Source organism: Typopeltis vanoorti, chromosome 10, assembly GCF_054136105.1.
Source record: "Typopeltis vanoorti isolate ZY-2024b chromosome 10, IOZ_Tvanoo_1.0, whole genome shotgun sequence".
Classification (NCBI taxonomy): domain Eukaryota; kingdom Metazoa; phylum Arthropoda; class Arachnida; order Uropygi; family Thelyphonidae; genus Typopeltis; species Typopeltis vanoorti.
In genome coordinates this window covers 84,399,224-84,417,144 of record NC_143558.1, presented here as the reverse complement: position 1 = coordinate 84,417,144, position 17,921 = coordinate 84,399,224, and the positions used below count along the sequence as shown (strand labels likewise).

Genomic DNA, 17,921 nt, shown 5'->3' with positions numbered 1-17,921 from the left:
ATAACCTAGTAAAAAAAACTTAATTCTTCCCCCACATGACCTTTAAGAGTCGAGATTAGATCGCTCTTCTCAGACTGACTCTTACTTCCAGGCTCACCTGCCATAATCACATCACTTCTATAGCATCTTCAGCTTCCAGCTCTCATTCAAGACATTACTTTTAATCTGTCCAGTTACTTACAGAGTAAGTAACTGGACAGATTAAAAGACTTCCATATGTTTGGGATAAAAATCCCAAACATATGGAAGGCATATATTCGACCCACAGAACCTTCCTCTCTAAGAGCAACTTTAAACAGGACTGTAGAAAATCCAGGATCCTAAATCAAAAATAACAATTGTAATGCCTAAAAATAGGACATCATTACAAAGATAATAAGCCGAAAGGCTATTTTACCGGCAAATTTGTTAATTAAGAGGGAGATGTTAAATCCCGTTTTATTTTATAGCTGAGTATGAAACTCGGGTCGAAATCCATTGACCTTAAGAGGTCAATGGATTTCGACCCGAGTTTCATACCCGGCTATAAAATAAAACGGGATTTAACATCTCCCTCTTAATTAAAACAGGACATCATTGTTACTGAAAGAAAACTATCTGTAAAAAAGAATGTTTATTCATGATATCATAAATAAAATTTAGCTTGATGTAGTTTATAAATAATAATTATTTTTTTTTTTTCACTAGAGGTCATGCCAGTAGAATAACTTGTGATCAATTCATTGTTTCTTTAGCTTACTGTATGTAATGTAACCTAGCTTGTCCTGTATATTTGTATATGCTCCAGATGATGATCTTAATATGAAGATCGAAACATCAGGATATTAAAAGAGTTATTTATAACATTGTTGTAAAGTCCATAATTTCTAAAATGAAAAAAAAAAAAAAAATGGAAACCCTATACTTATCTTATTGACATACGATTCAGTAAGCCAATAGTAAGGAAGGTGGACTTGATGTGATTTATTTCTTGGGTGAACAGCATTTCAGTGGAGCAAATAGTGTGTGCTCAATATACCAGTCTCAATGGTGCCAGATTTTTGACAATTATGATGGTATTAAAGAAGATGAATGTAAATTCCAGTATGTGCTTTCTTTCTGAGAAATGAAGGCTACCATCTGGTTGACAATATAACAGGAGATCTAAAAAGGTAATCTGACTGTTCTCTTCTAACTCAAGAATGAAATGGATACAATGGTAAAAAGTGTTTATCTTCTTGATGAATTCTCGTAGATCTGTACAGGACCTATGCCAAACTGCAAAAACATCATTGACATATCTGTACCATAAGGACAGTGCAGAAGTGCTATTCAGCATCAGTTGTTCAAATAGTTCCAACAAGTAATTGGATGTTCTTTGTACAGATGTTATCTTAGAAAATCTATACAAAAAAAAGTTGAGTCTTGCTACATCTACCAAACCTAAATAGAAACAATGGACTTAAATTATTCCTCTCATGGGAAATAGTTCTTCAAAAGCTCCATAATTAATTTAATTTTTATTTATTTTAATTTTTTGTTTATTTATTTTTTAAATCAAGTTATTTTTATTAGAACTTTAATGTAATTAGACCATAACAATCTACATCATGTACATGCACTTCACGTGTTTCATTGTTGAATATACCTGTTTCTGTTCTTATTGTTTAATTTGAGAGTCATACTGAAGATGCCCTTGATACTAGAGCAAAAATTTTATACTATCTATGTAAAATAATATGTTTAAATATACATGTAAGTTAAACCTGTCATGTTAATTAAGCCTATGTAATAATATGAAACAATGCAAAATGAGAATGGAACAAAATAAAATAAACACTTACATGAATTCGTTTTAAGAGTTTCTTTAAGTTTTCAAAGACTTCTTGAAATAAAATAAGCCAACTTGAGAAATCCAGCAGTAGTATTTGGTCTGCTAAACTAGGAGAAAATTATACATATACAACATATATAAAAAACATTTTAGCATATAAAATGAAAACAGCATGTTAGAAGATTGGGAGGGCGGGGGGGATATACATACCTTCCTGTATTTGGTTCTGATTCTATAATTTCAACTTCTGATATAATTTCAATTATGGTCTGAAATATATAAACATACTATATCAGACTTTTATATGCCTTCTGCTCTATTCCTTCAGATAACATATATATATATAATAAATTAATTCAACTTTTTGAAACGTGGCTGTTAAAACCATATTATCCTTAAATTAAAAAATTTTAATTCTACTCTAAAATTTTACTCAATTTTATTTACTAATTTCAATGTAATGGAATCTTAGTAAAACTTGTAGCAAATGGACAATAGTAGTCTTGAAAAAACATGTTCAGCTTACACTCACCTAACAGTGTAAGCTGAATTGCAGTTCCAAAATTAGCTTTTAATCTCATATTAAAGGCTAACTTTGGAACTTCACTTTGAATTCACTTAAGGTTAATTTTGGAAATACACTTTAAATTTGTCAAAAATTGTAAAATGAAACTGTGAAGTATATGCTGGGGAATCAACTGGCAATACAAGAACCCCCCCCCCCCCATATTACCATTTCTGCACACCAAAACTGAAACATGGCAAACAGTGAAAAGTCAACTACGTCAACAATCTAAATATAACTGAAGACGGTTGCCAGTCCCAGTTGGCCAAGTGATTAGTGTATCTGCTCTCCAACTAACAGGCTGCAGGTTCAAATCCCACCATGCATGTGATTATCTTCAGGCAATAGAAGAATTTCATCACCTGGTGTGAGATCATGCCCTGCTTTTTGGTGGAAAGAAAGTAAAATAAATAAATAAAAAATAAAAAACAGAAGAAAATCCACTCACTCATAGTACTAATATACTATAGGTTGTTTACACCCTTTCATGGATGTGTAGGAGTCACATAAACAAAGGAAAAGTAGTGCAACAACAAGCAAAGGAATAACAGAAATACTATGACGGTGTCTGTGAGACTAAGACAAAATCAGGTGAGATAGCTCTATATAATTACTACAGTCAATTCTCACTACAGCTAACACCAATTTAATAAACTTACTATAACAAACTATCCAAAAGTCAAACTTAAAGTTTGAATATAATGCTATTCTAGAGGAAATTCATATAGCAAATTATTCACTGTAACACTCTCGTGGTCACTATGAGTTTAATATAGTGAGAGTTGACTATTTAAGATGCTGAAATTGGAAACAATAATCAAGCAACGATACATGCAAACTTCAGAATAGGAAACTAGGTAATGAGACTGATTTGTGCTTATGATTCCAAAGGCAAAAATCCATAGAAAATTGTGGCAGCAAAGGAATATAATTTTCAAGTCATTAAAGACAGTAGCTGATAAAAAGAAAAAGCTAGTTCACATTGGAAACCTAAATAGCAAAGAAAGAAATCAATCTCAGAAGACAAATGTTTTAGAAAATTTTGGAATAAAGGGAAAAAGCTAAAAAACAAGGTGCCTCCTAGATTTCTGTTTGAGAATTGAACTAATTATTACCAACATCATGCTTCAAAATAAAAATAAGCATAAATTCACATAGAAAAGCAAAAAAGAAATAAGTCTTATGTTATTGTTGATAGTGATGTCTTCAGATTGATCCAATATGCTAGAGTACCAGGAGATTTAAAATAGCAAGTGATCACCAATTAGTGCTGAGCAAGAGTACTAAGTGGTGAGCAGTCCACAGATCAGCTCAAAGGACTTAAATTTGAACTGCATAAAAGTATACAAAGAACAGTGGTAAAAGTCATAGTTTGTAAACAAGAACCAAAATGTAGAGGCTGAGTGGCAAAATGCAAAAAATGCATTGACTGGCAAAGTCAGAGAAGAAACTGTTGGCAAAAACAGAAAAATAAGAATTGTATGGTAGTGCAAAAAAAAGTTAAAAGCAGTCCATGAAAAGAGGAAAGCATATATAGTTTCTCAATGCTACTAAGCAGCATGTACTTTTAGAGAATACAGACAAAAACAAAGGAATTAAGTTATGTGTAAAAGTTGCTGAAGAGCAATAATGGGAAGATTTATGAAACACCACAGAAGATAAATATAATGAAGACAGTAAAAATACATTCTAGAGTCTACTAAGCAAATTTAAAGCACTACAAAAGAATTCAAAGATCAAAGATGGTATAAAAACTGAAGATATTCTGGATGTCTGGAGTAGTGACTTTAAAAAATTAATAAATCAGATAATGAAGAACAGAAAAAAATATCCAGGAGGAAAGCAAATGAATACTTGAGGAACAAAAAAAAAAAGTATCAAGAAACTTGAAACACTGAGATATGAATGAAATAGATTTATTCTGAATGTTGTGTAGGCTTCTGTGGACATAGGACATTTTTAGAACCATTTTTTTACTGTATAAAACTACAAACAAAGATGTCAAATAGAAATTATGTTTTTATTTTGACTAGTCTCATGAAATACTTTGCTTCACTTCATCAGGAAATAACATGAATAAATGAACTAAAAACTAGAAATAACACTAACATCTCTAGTGGAAAATATTTGAAATATTTAAACAATGGCATGCATTTGCTATTATGTTGGCTGCAGGTTCATGGGTTGCTGTAATACTACTGGCAGATACAGTGTGTCTTGATGAATTATGGAAGACCAGACTTGACCAGTCGTCGTTTTTTTGTTACACTGTAGAGGATGTTTCATCATTTCAGCTGATTATTTGAACACTCTTGAGTAAAAACTACAATCAATGTGGAGCATTTCGATTTGTTGCCATTCTACTTAGTTTTATGTTTCCACTGTATGTGCCGCCAGCCCTGATTTGTACTTCCTTTCATTCTCAACTACTTGAAGTATTTTGATTGGCATATCTCACCAGATCTGCCCTATGTAGTGTAGACCATAATTGAAACTGATCTTGTAGATATTTGGTTTTTTGAGTGCCAAGTTTAGGATGTTTCAGATGTTCAAAGTTTTTGTTGATTGGGTAGAAAGTGACAAGTTTTGTTGGTGAAGTAATCTTGCTATTTTATCTGTGAACAATTGTATATATGGAAGAATCACTACTGCTTTGCATTCTTATTTTGAGGTTGAAATAGAAGTTTTTTTTTTACTAAGTTTTTTTATGAACACATACAGCTGCTTGTATTCTACTTTCATCTTTTTTTCTCTATATCCAACTTTCTGACCTTTGTTTTACCTTTTGTTGTTTATCTTATAGTACCATAGATTGCTTGAAAACAGTAACTTATTGTCTATATCATTATCCATTTCAAATGTTACATCACATCCTAAATATTGGAAATGTGTTACTGTTCTAGAGTTTAGCCTTCAATTACTATTTTTGTTTGTATGAGATATTTAACCCAGAATGCTATAGTTTTAGTTCTCTTTAATGAGATTCATAAATTTTATTCACTAGTTAATTGCTGAAGATGGTGAATGGATCTTTGTAGATTGTCTTCTGATTTTTATAGAATTACTTGATCATGAAAAGCATTGTGTTTACTGCTGTATAGTGATTCGTGTTTATTCCTGGGTTTACTAGAGATTTTCACTTCCTTATTAGATCACGCACGCATGCACACGCACACACACATATATATCTATATTAAATAAGGTAGAAAAAAGGCTATATCCTTGTCAGACTCCCTGATTAGTTTCTATTTCTTCTGCTATGTATTCGTTGATATTTATGATTGCAGTTATTGTTATACAGGCTCTTAATTGCAATTAATGACCGTTTTGGATAGCCTTGGTCTTCTAATATATTCCATAATTTTTTACTGTTAACTCGGTCAAAGGCTTTTTCATAATCTATGAATGCTAGGTGAGTCTGTAAATTAAATTGTCTTTTTTCTATGAGTAGTTTTAGTGTGAATACATCATCAATGCAACTTCTACCCTTACTAAATCCAGCCTGTTCCTCTAATAACAAACTATAAATAATAGTGGCAAGTCTTTTATTTAAAATGTTACTAAATAATTTATGTGCTATATTTAATAAACTAATATCTCTGTAATTTTCACATGGAAAAAAAAAAAAAAAAGATTATTTTAGCCTTTTTTTTTTTTCATTCTTAGGGTATATTGCAGGTAATCCAACAGTACTTAACAGATTGAGGAGTCTTATTTTAAAAGAAAAATGACTATACTTAACTCTGATGTAATTCCATCTGTTCCTGTTGTTTTTCTATTTTTTGTTGTTGATAAAGCTTCTTCCAATTCCATCATCTCTAATAAGTCTATTCCTGTATTACTTTACATTTTTATTTTCTATTTCTTCATTACTAAGGGATTGATTGTACCATAATTGTTTGTAATGTTGTACCCATTCTTCTTTTGAGATTCCTGAAATTTCGGCTACATCTTTTTCCGATTTATTCAAATGTTTTATTAATTTATAAGCAATGTTTTGGTGGCATGTAGATTATTTTCAATATTACTAATAAATCCATCCCAAGAATCTTGGTCAGCTTTTCTTACAGTTTTTTTACTATGTTTCTTTTATTTCTATAAACTTCTAGTGATTCCAGTGTTTGTTTCTGCAAGTGCCACTTATAAGTTTTTTTGTTTTTCTTCTATAGCTGTTGCTATTTCATCATTCAAAATTTTCAGTCCTATTATTTCTTCTGATTACATGAAATTTGTTTTTGTCCTAAGAACTTCTGCTGTTTGTTTTATTAATTGCATTCTTCATTTATGTCAGAAGAAACAGGAATTTTAGGTGAGTACTAAGTCAGTCGGTTTTCATATAGATTCCTAATACTATCTTCCTGGAGTAAGTTAGTTTTGTAGATTCTTTGTACATTTTTCTTTTCTTTAGATTGTCTTGGTTTTTGTGATTTCCATTTTCTTTGTACTGCTATCTTTGAGACTACCAGATAATGATCTGAACATATGTCATTGCCTCTACAAACTGCGGTATCTCTTATTTGTGAAGAATGAGTGTAGTCCTCTGGCACTCCAAGTATATTTATGGATATCTTTTTTTTTTCTGAAAAATGTGTTTGTTCTTAATTCATAAAATGATGAGAAATCTCTCAATCTGTTTCCATTTCGATTTAAATGTTGTTCTCCATATCTACCTACAACCTGTGATATACTTTGGTTCCTTACTCTAGCATTAAAGTCTCTTGCAATTATTAAATAAGCAGTTTTATTGCATTGTTTCATCAGTTTTTCTAAGTAATTGTGAAGTATTTCATTTTCTTCTACTTTTCTTTAATAAATTTAGTTTAATCCTTTATCCAAGTGTGTGCAAACAAAGTTTGCACCTGAAAGTATCTTCAGGACTGGGGTAAAGTGGTACAACACCGGGCAACTCCTTGCAAAGGTGGAGCAAGCTACCAACACTCCTATCTCAGTATCTTCCATATCCCATAATGCAAAACACATCTCCTTGCGGATATGTATAATGTTATGCATTAAGGGAAGGGCTACCCAGACTAGTTTCGACCTTTATTGAGGTCTCTTCAGTGGGAGCCAGGCCCAAGTGGAGATACCAAAGCAGAAGCATTAGCAAGGTCATTTCCTCCTATAGGAGCTGCCAAACGGTGTGCTACCTTTTTATTAAATTACTCTGGATTTAGAGAAAGATGTTGAAAGTTTATTTTTCACTTGGTCAGACTATAATAAATTTAGTTTAATCCTTTATCCAAGTGTGTGTGCAAACAAAGTTTGCGCCTGAAAGTATCTTCAGGACAGGGGTAAAGTGATATGGGAGATACTGATATAGGAGTGTTGGTAGCTTGCTCCACCTTTGCAAGGAGTTGCCCGGTGTTGTACCACTTTACCCCAGTCCTGAAGATACTTTCAGGTGCAAACTTTGTTTGCACACACTTGGATAAAGGATTAAACTAAATTTATTATAGTCTGACCAAGTGAAAAATAAACTTTCAACTTCTACTTTTCTTTCTTTGGGAACATATATCCCTATTACTGTTAGGTAGCTTCTTTCAAATTTCAGTCTCACAGATGCTATTCTTTCATTAATAAAAGTATAGTTCTTAATTCGGGTTTTCCATTTTTGATTTATCACTATAACTACACCAAGGCTTGCTCTTTTATTCTGTTCTACCCCACTATATATCATTACATAATCTGCCATTTTGACAGTTCCTTTTAATTTTCATATCTGTTATTCCAAATCGTTCTTTGACCTTTTTTCTTTGCATGCTTCTGAGTATATATGTCTAATATCTATATTTTTAATACAATTCTGTTAACTTGGCTCTCATAAATTAAAGATACCAAGAAATTATATACTTGGTTTAATCCTTTATCCAAGTGTAAGCAAACCAGTTTGAACCTTAACTATTTTTAGAACTGGGGCAACTCGTGGTAAAGGTGTATGACTTCACATCAGTTGTCTTAGTATCCCATAATGCAAAGCACATATCCTTATGAGTATGTATAATGCTATGAATTATGGGAAGTGTCACTACCCAGACCAGTTTTGACCTTTATTGAGATCTCATCAGCGGGAAGCAGACGCAGAGGTGATACCAAGGTTGAAGTAATGCAAAAGTCATATTTTTACATACGAGTTGCCAAAAGGTGCCACACCTTATTATTAAAATACTCTGGATTAGAGATAGTTACTGAAAGTGTTTTCACTTGGTTATACTATAAATTAAATTACTTCAACCTTGGTATCACATCTGGGTCTGGCTCCCACTAATGAGACTTCAATAAAGGTTGAAATTGGTCTGGGTAGTAACCCTTCCCATAATGTATAGCATTATACCACCATGGGCATGGAGGTTTCTGATTGTCTGTGAAAATACTAGTGGTGGTGGTGGTTGGTGGTAGATGATGAAGGTAGTTGTAGTTGGTGGAGACGGAGAGTTGTAGAGTAGGTACCCTCTCTTGATGAGTCTTTGGACTGCATGGAGGAGTTATGTATTAATAATAATACGTACCCATAAGGATATGTGCTTTGTATTAGGGGATACTAAGGCAAGTGATGCAAAGTCATGCACCTTTACTATGAGTTGTCCCAGTCCTGAAAATAGTTCAATGCAAACTTGTTTGCTTACACTTGGATAAAGGATTAAACCAAGTATATAATTTCTTGGTATCTTTAATTTATAGTATAACCAAGTGGAAACACTTTAACAGCTTGGCTCTCAAATTTTAAAACTTGTTTCAACACTCTCTTGTAAACAGCTAATTTGTTTTGACTAATTTCTCCATATTCCATATAGATTTATTTATTTATTTACAAATTTATTCCATATAAATTTATTTAGCTGGCTCCCTGCCATACCATCTTTGCTTATTCTGCATCTCCATATTCAATTTGCCATCTTCACCAACTACTGTCCCTTAATGGCTAGTATTTTTTACTTGTTCTATAAGTTTCCATTCATGATGGAGCTGATTTGTCAGCATACCTGCCTATTTTTATGGTTCTTGTGTTTTTATTCTCGACTTTCATGCTAAATTTGTTACAGCAGTTATTCAATTTAATTAAGGAATCTTGAAGACGTGTACTGGATTTATATAAGAGTATCCCATAATCTGCATTCAGTAAAGTGCTGAAATGAAAATCATCAATTTTGATTACCACGTTTTACTTTCCTTCATAATGTCATTGATACAAATGAAGAATAACTGAGGATAGAGTGCACCTGATTTCACATCAATCATCTCTCCGTATCTCCGATTCTCACTGCTGATTTATAACTCAAATATAGACTGTAGACTCAAATATAAACTTGCTATAGATTCAAATATAAATCTAGTGATCGATATAATGTCCCATTTACACCATATAATTGTAATGTTTTGAATGTTTTTCTCTTGACACCTTGTCATATGCCTTTTCCATATCTACAAAACTTAAATATAGATCATTGCTTGTTCTTGTGATTTCTCAACTGTCTTAAGGTAAAAATCTGATCAACCCTATGTATGTACTCTTTCCTCCATTTCTAAGCTTTTTTAACAACTTCCAGAACATTCTGCCACATTTTAGAGATATTTATCTCTTATATTCTTACTTTATATTCTATATTCTTATAAAGATATTCATATCTCAAAAAAAGTTTCCATGTAGATTCTTTGCAAAAAAAGAATCATCATTACTGAATGAGCTATGGAGAGACCTGTGGAATCCATAGCTCATTCATAGAGTTCAACAAATGAGAAATAATCAAACAGAGATGATGATATTGATACAAAATTAATAATGGAAAAAACACATGTACAAAAATTATTTAATAATATAATTTTCACCTGTGTGTCACAGGCATCTTCAATACATTAAGCTCAAATTAAACAATAAAAATTTCTAAAGTACTATCTCCCATAAAGGGGATAGATGTAAGCCATCGGATCTGTTTAAGTTAGGAGAATGAAGTAGAGTTTCACATGTTTCTCTATAAAGGCATTCCATGAGAAACTGACTTTTGTGAAGAACTTTTGTCTTTCTCCAATGAACTCTGTGTCTAGTGAAGATGGCATGTTCTGCAAGTCCAGACTTTTCAGGTTTAAAGTATTCAATATAAGACTGGTGTTCTTCTAGCCGAATACAGGCAGATCTTCCCATTTGTCCGAAATAAGATAATCCACAAGAGCACGGAATCTGGTAGACACCTGGATAATTATGATGTGGAAGCTTGTCCTTAGGAGAAGTGAGAAAGGTGGAGATTTTTCTAAACAGTCAAAAGGCAACAAAAATATTTAGTGGTTTTAAAACTTTTGCTATAGGTTCACTGATGCCTTGTACATAAGGGATAGTAATGTGCGTTATTTCTTCTGTGTTTGAAGAGGAAGACATATTAAAACTACTCAAAGTTCTTTTAATGAAGCAATTCTTATAACCATTAGATAGAAAGAAGTTATATATTGTAGTTCTTTCTGCAAAAGATCGTCTGAAGAACAAAAGGAGTTGGTCCGATGAACCAGTGTTTTAATAGTTCCTGTCTTTTGACTTTGTGACTGTTCAACTTATAGGCCTCTTACATCGGATCCTACCCGAAGTCAATTGAAGAGACTTAATTCTCTTATAGATAATGTATCTACATGGAATGAAGATCAAAAAAAAAAAAAAAACTTAAAACCTTCTTCAGTCATCTACCTAGATTGTATGGTCTTCCAAAAGTTCATAAACCAGGCATTCCTTTAAGACCAGTTGTAGATTGTATAGGTTGCCTCACTTACAAAATCTCAAAATTTTTATCAAATTTACTCTCCTCTTCAACTAGAAGACCTGATACTTATATAAAAAATACTTTGGAATTCAAAAATAAAATTTCAGATCTTCATTTGGACGTTTCTGACATCATGATCAGTTTAGATGTTGTTTCTTTATTCACAAATGTGCCTCTTTTGGAAAGCATTGAATTACTACAACAGGAATTTCCTTCAGACATTGTAAACGTATTTGATTTTGTAATAAATTCTGGTTATTTTTCCTTTAAAAATAAGTTGTATCAACAAATTGAAGGAACAGCAATGGGTAATCCTCTTTCTCCTGCTATCTCCAATTTCTTTATGGAACATTTTGAACAACGTATCTTTGAAAACATTTCTTCCAGACCTACTCATTGGTTCAGATATGTCGATGACATTTTTGCTGTATGAAATGGCTCTTCGGATGAACTTCAACAATTTCTCACTAAGTTAAACGCATTTCATCCTAGGATCAAGTTTACCCTAGAAGTAGAATCAAATAAGCAGTTAGCCTTTTTAGATCTTCTAATTCTTTGCCAACCAGATGGTAACCCACATTTCTCAGTTTATAGAAAGAAGATTCATACAGGCCATTATATCTATGCAGAATCTCATCACCATCCCAGTCAAAAGGCAGGATCTATTAAAACACTGGTTCATTGGGCCCACTCCTTTTGTTCTTCAGACGATCTTTTACAGAAAGAACTACAATATATAACTTCTTCTTTCTATCTAATGGTTATAAGAATTGTTTCATTAAAAGAACTTGTCTTCCTCTTCAAACACAGAAGAAATAACGAGCATTACTATCCCTTATGTACAAGGCATCAGTGAACATATAGCAAAAGTTTTAAAACCACTGAATATTTTTGTTGCCTTTCGACCATTTAGAAAAATCTCCATCTTTCTCACTTCTCCTAAGGACAAGCTTCCACATCATAATTATCCAGGTGTCTACCAGATTCCGTGCTCTTGTGGATTATCTTATTTCGGACAAATGGGAAGATCTGCCTGTATTCGGCTAGAAGAACACCAATCTTATATTGAATACTTTAAACCTGAAAAGTCTGGACTTGCAGAACATGCCATCTTCACTAGATACAGAGTTCATTGGAGAAAGACAAGAGTTCTTCACAAAAGTCAGTTTCTCATGGAACGCCTTTATAAAGAAACATGTGAAACTCTACTTCATTCTCCTAACTTAAACAGATCCGACGGCTTACGTCTATCCCCTTTATAGGAGATAGTACTTTACAAATCAGCTAATCTTTCCTAACTTTTTATTGTATTGATTTTTTTTTTTTTTAAGGAAATTTATTGACTTTTTAGTTATCTTACACCAGCTACTTAGGTGGCGTTTAATGGAATTGTCAGTTATTGTTTAATTTGAGCTTAATGTATTGAAGATGCCTGTGACACACAGGCGAAAATTATACTATTAAATAATCTTTGTACGCAAGTTTTTTCTGTTATTAATTTTGTATCGATATGTCTACTCACGGTATACCTCTTTTAAAACTTAGAGATGATGATAAGCATGAAAACAGTGACATATTCATTACTTCCCTGTTACAATTCAAATAAAATCTTATGAAATCATAATTTTTATTTGAATTACAAAAAATTTTCACAAAATCCTTTCTTTCCCTTTAGGAGATAATGTATGCTAACTGACATACAGTACAAAACAGATTCTACAGAATTATGCAGTTTTCATTAGAATACACACTGCTTGGAAAGATGTCAACAGACACCATAGTACGAGGAACAAACAGTCATGGCACCCACCTTAATAACATGTAATACCTCCTTTCAGTGCAATGACTGCAGCAATCCTACATGGCATACTTTCCACAAGCACAGATAGCAATAAATGGGAATTTTGAACCATTCTTCCCGTTGGCATGTAATGATGTCCTGGACTGTTCAGGGGTGCATTTCCCTCGAATCACCCAACATTCCAGTTCATCTCACAAATGTTCAATAGGATTCAAATCAGGGCTCTGTGGAAGCCAGTGTGGTGATATTCATATCTACAAAAAAGTTACAGCAGCAGCAGCCTTATGATGCAGAGTATTATCTTGCTGAAAGAGACAATGGTCAGTTTCGTACAAAATGCCACAAAGTAGGAAGTACTGCATTGTCCAGAATGCTCAGATACCACTCAGAGTTCAATGTTCATGGCACCACAAACAGAGGTCCGAGGTCAAACCAGGAAAAACAGGACCATACCATCACACCAAATTTCATTAGTTGGGGTTACATATGCTGATAAGAGACATTCACCAGGCACTGACCACACTCATGCCTGTCCATCTATTTATATGTGGGTAATTCGTTGCTCCATAGCACAGCTTTCCAAGCTTCCATGTCCCACTGTACAAGCTCTTTGTAACACTAAAGATGATGTTGAATGTTGGTTCAGGTAATGTGGGGCTTGCATATTGTGGTCCTACCATTGAAACCTGTGTTGTGAGCCTCACTTCTGTTTTTTTGTGCAGATTCATATTCCAGTCTATGCCCCAAACTCTGCATTCAATGTTCAGCTGACGAATGGCAGTTTATTATGGATTTCCAATAACAAACTGGAATTATCGGTATGTGAAAATGGCTGTCAGTTCAATATTAGTGAATACAAAATTATGCACTTTAGTGTAATGAGATATTCAGTGGCATATTACATTGGTAGGATTATGTTAGAAGTAACTGACCAAGTATTATTAGTTAGGAAATTGAAGCTCAGGGACCATATAGCAAAAACTGAGAATACAACTCAGAGGATAATTGCAATGCTGAAATGAACACTGACAGATAAGAATAAGGAAGTCATTCTGCTCTTTATAAGGTTTTGATACAACCTCATCTGGACTACTGTGTGCAAATCTGGTCTCCTAGTTTCCAAGGTGATGTAGATACAGTGGAGAGTGCAAAGGAGAGTGTTAAAGATGATACTGAGATCGCAGGATGTAGATTCTGTGGATATCAGGAATTTGAGGACTGTAGTTACTAGTAGACAAGAAAGAGGGATGATATGATAAGAATCTACAAACTTTGAAAAGGGTCATACAGAATACCAGTAGATGGAATTTTTCATTTCATGAAAAATGTGGAGGTTGTGAGTGCAGACAGCATGAATAAATTCAAGAGAAGGCATGGCATGATGTGAGTGATATGTGGCCTCCCTCAATGAGTTCCTGACTCCCTGGAGATCTTTCGTCAACTAACTATAGCAAGCATCTATTACACTAAAATCATTCATTATAATAAATTCCTGACTGAAGCTAAACAGGCCAAATGCTTTTTTAAAGAAAATCCATTATAGAAACTATCCACAATAAATAATTTTACAGGCCTCTAGGACTACAGTGTAATGAGAGTTATGTCTATTAGCCAGGAATTTTCACAAATTTATTACAATGAGTGAAACTGCTATACTGGTGTTTGATATAGTAAATGCTTTTGCAAATGTATATATGTATATTTTCCAAAACCCATACATTCAATAATGTAAATGATTATATTACTCTTGACAGGGACATCTTCAGACTGGATCCAAAAAAAGAGAGTAAGAGATTTCAAACACGAAATGGCATCACTTGGAAACAAACAGAATAAAATGAATACCCAAGTTGAAAAAAAAAGAAAAAAGAAAAAAGAAAAAAAAAAATGAGTGTATTAAATTTCTGCAAAAAACCAAATCAAATGACTCACATATGAACTCTAAACTCAAATATACAAATATTACTGGGACAAATGAGAGATGAGAGAATTCAAAAAGTACCAAAACCTACATTGAGTTGAAAAATTTAAAGGCAAAAAATCATTGATTAGCTAAGTCAAGGAGAAAAAAAAAAAAAAAAAAAAAAAAAACATATGATGAAAGTTTGAAAATGACATATAGCTTACCATTTATTATTTCTTGGCAAAATTATTAATTTTATAACACAAACTGACTAACTTTGTGAATCTTCTATTTACCCTTTCCAACATATCCTCTATATAATAAATTTAGTTTAATTCTTTATCCAAGTGTGAGCAAACAAAGTTTGCACCTGAAAATATCTTCAGGACAGGGGTAAGGTAGTACAACACCAGACAACTCGTAGCAAAGGTGGAGCAAGCTCACATCACTCCTTTCCCAGTATCTCCCATAATGCAAAACACATCTCCTTGTGGATATGTATAATGTTATGCATTAAGGGAAGGGCCACTACCCAGACTAGTTTTGACCTTTATTGAGGTCGTATTACCTTACCCCCAGTCCTGAAGATATTTTCAGGGGAAAACTTTGTTTGCTCACACTTGGCTAAAGGATTAAACTAAATTTATTATAGTCTAACCAAATGAAAAATAAACTTTCAATATCTTTCTCTAAATCCAGAGTAATTTAATAAAAAGTTGGCACACCTTTTAGCAACTCCTATAGGTAAAGATGACCTTGCTATTGCTTCTGCTTGGTATCTCCACCTCTGGGCCTGGCTCCCACTGAAGAGACCTCAATAAAGGTCAAAACTAGTCTGGGTAGTGGCCCTTCCCTTAATGCATAACATTATACATATCCACAAGGAGATGTGTTTTGCATTATGGGAGATACTGGGAAAGGAGTGATGTGAGCTTGCTCCACCTTTGCTACGAGTTGTCTGGTGTTGTACTACCTTACCCCTGTCCTGAAGATATTTTCAGGTGCAAACTTTGTTTGCTCACACTTGGATAAAGGTTTAAACTAAATTTATTATAGTCTAACCAAGTGAAAAATAAACTTTCAACATTTTTCTCTAAATCCAGAGTAATTTAATAAAAAGGTGGCACACCTTTTGGCAACTACTATAGGTAAGGGAAGATGACCTCGCTATTGCTTCTGCCTGGTATTTCCACTTCTGGGCCTGGCTCCCACTGCAGAGATCTCAATAAAGGTCAAAAAAACTAGTCTGGGTAGTGGCCCTTCCCTTAATGCATAACATTATACATATTTGCAAGGAGATGTGTTTTGCATTATGGGAGATACTGGGATAGGAGTGATGTGAGCTTGCTCCACCTTTGCTATGAGTTGCCTGGTGTTGTACTACCTTACCCCAGTCCTGAAGATATTTTCAGGCGCAAACTTTGTTTGCTCATACTTGGATAAAGGATTAAACTAAATTTATTATAGTCTAACCAAGTGAAAAATAAACTTTCAATATCCTCTATATATATATTGGACGCAAAACATTAATGAAAACATGAACTTATATAAAGTTACCGACTAATTAAGTGACTATGTATTTTAGAGAATAGAGAAAAAATATAGGAAAATTAAGTGTAAAAGTTGCTAAACAAAAAGCATGGGAAAAGTATGGACTTTAAAAGATAAACATTATGAAGAGACACAAATTATACTGTTTAGAAACTTGAAAGTGAAGGAAAAGTATCATGAAAGGAATTAAAGGTCATGTAGGTGATATAAATGCTGAAGATAAGGAAGGGTATTCTGGAGTAATTTCTTTGAAAAATAAAGAAACATGGAAACAAATGACAGAATAGAAGAAGAAATGACCAATTTGATTTTGTCATTCATCCCAGACAATTCTGTATGATGATGATGTCTGCAGGCTTTATAACTTAAGAACTTGAATACTACCTCAGGACCTACATTTCTCCCTTGAGTGGAAACTTTTTACTAATTAAACTTATATTTTAATTTATAACTTTATCATTATACTTTTAATCTATCATCTGCTAAAGTTTAATACAATTTATTATTTATACTACAAAAATCTCATGACATTCCAATTTCATTGTAATTTTTCATAGCAACAGAAATATGTTAATAAATATATATTTTTTATGTATATTATTTCTGGGAAAACTCCCATGTTACTCCTCTTAATAAACTATTATAATTACAGCTAATTTGCCTGCTTCAGTTTAGGAGTGCCCCTGTTTAAATGTCATTGGCTATTTACTCATGGATTCTTAGGGCATTGTAGATGTAAATTTACCAAAAGTATATGTACCATAAGGAAGAGAAATTTACACATACCTTTTTCTGGGTGTTGCAGCTTTTCTTCTTTCTGCGATGTCCGAAAACTGCTGAGTGTGTGAAGGGGGGGGGGGGTAGGCAATTTGGGAGAATTAAATTAGAAAAACCCGGGTTTTTTTCCAGTAATATATATATATAAACATATATATTATGTTATTATTATGTTATATAGGGTGGGGAAAAGGTGAAAGGCTTGATTTTTTATATAGGGAGGGGGAAGGGGAAAAGGGGGTTGACGGGGTGTGGTCCGTTTCGACTATTTTTGGTCGTCATCTGAACACATTGGGAAAGTGGATGCTCTACCATGCCCTAAGAATCCATGAGTAAATAGCCAATGACATTTAAACAGGGGCACTTCTAAACTAAAGCAGGCAAATTAGCCGTAATCTCAACCTGACATAGCATCCACTTTCCCAATGTGTTCAGATGGTGACCAAAAATAGTCGAAACGGACCGCACCCCGTCAACCCCCTTCCCCCTCCCTATATAAAAAATCAACCCTTTCACCTTTTTCCCACCCTATATAACATAATAATATAATATATATGTTTATATATATATTACTGAAAAAAACCCGGGTTTTTCTAATTGAATTCTCCCAAATTGCCTACCCCCCCCCCTCCACACACGCAGTAGTTTTCGGATATCGCAGAAAGAAGAAAAGCCGCAACACCCAGAAAAAGGTATGTGTAAATTTCTCTTCCTTATGCTACATATACTTTTTGGTAAATTCACATCTACAATGCCCTAAGAATCCATGA

General features: G+C 33.3%; 1 protein-coding gene across 2 annotated transcripts in view; it reads right to left on the bottom strand.

Moving 5' to 3' along the window:
* The window catches only part of scat (VPS54 subunit of GARP complex scat), a 393,993-nt gene that overhangs the window by 221,400 nt on the left and 154,672 nt on the right, over positions 1-17,921 (bottom strand). For both annotated transcript variants that reach the window (XR_016548906.1, XM_090398663.1), the window contains exons 11-12: positions 2,024-2,082; positions 1,824-1,920 (exon numbers count right to left, since the gene is read on the bottom strand). Coding sequence is in view for 1 of the 2 variants with exons in the window: in XM_090398663.1 (XP_090254789.1) it covers positions 1,824-1,920; positions 2,024-2,082 (156 nt within the window). In the remaining variant the exon portion in view is untranslated. The remainder of the gene's footprint in view (positions 1-1,823; positions 1,921-2,023; positions 2,083-17,921) is intronic.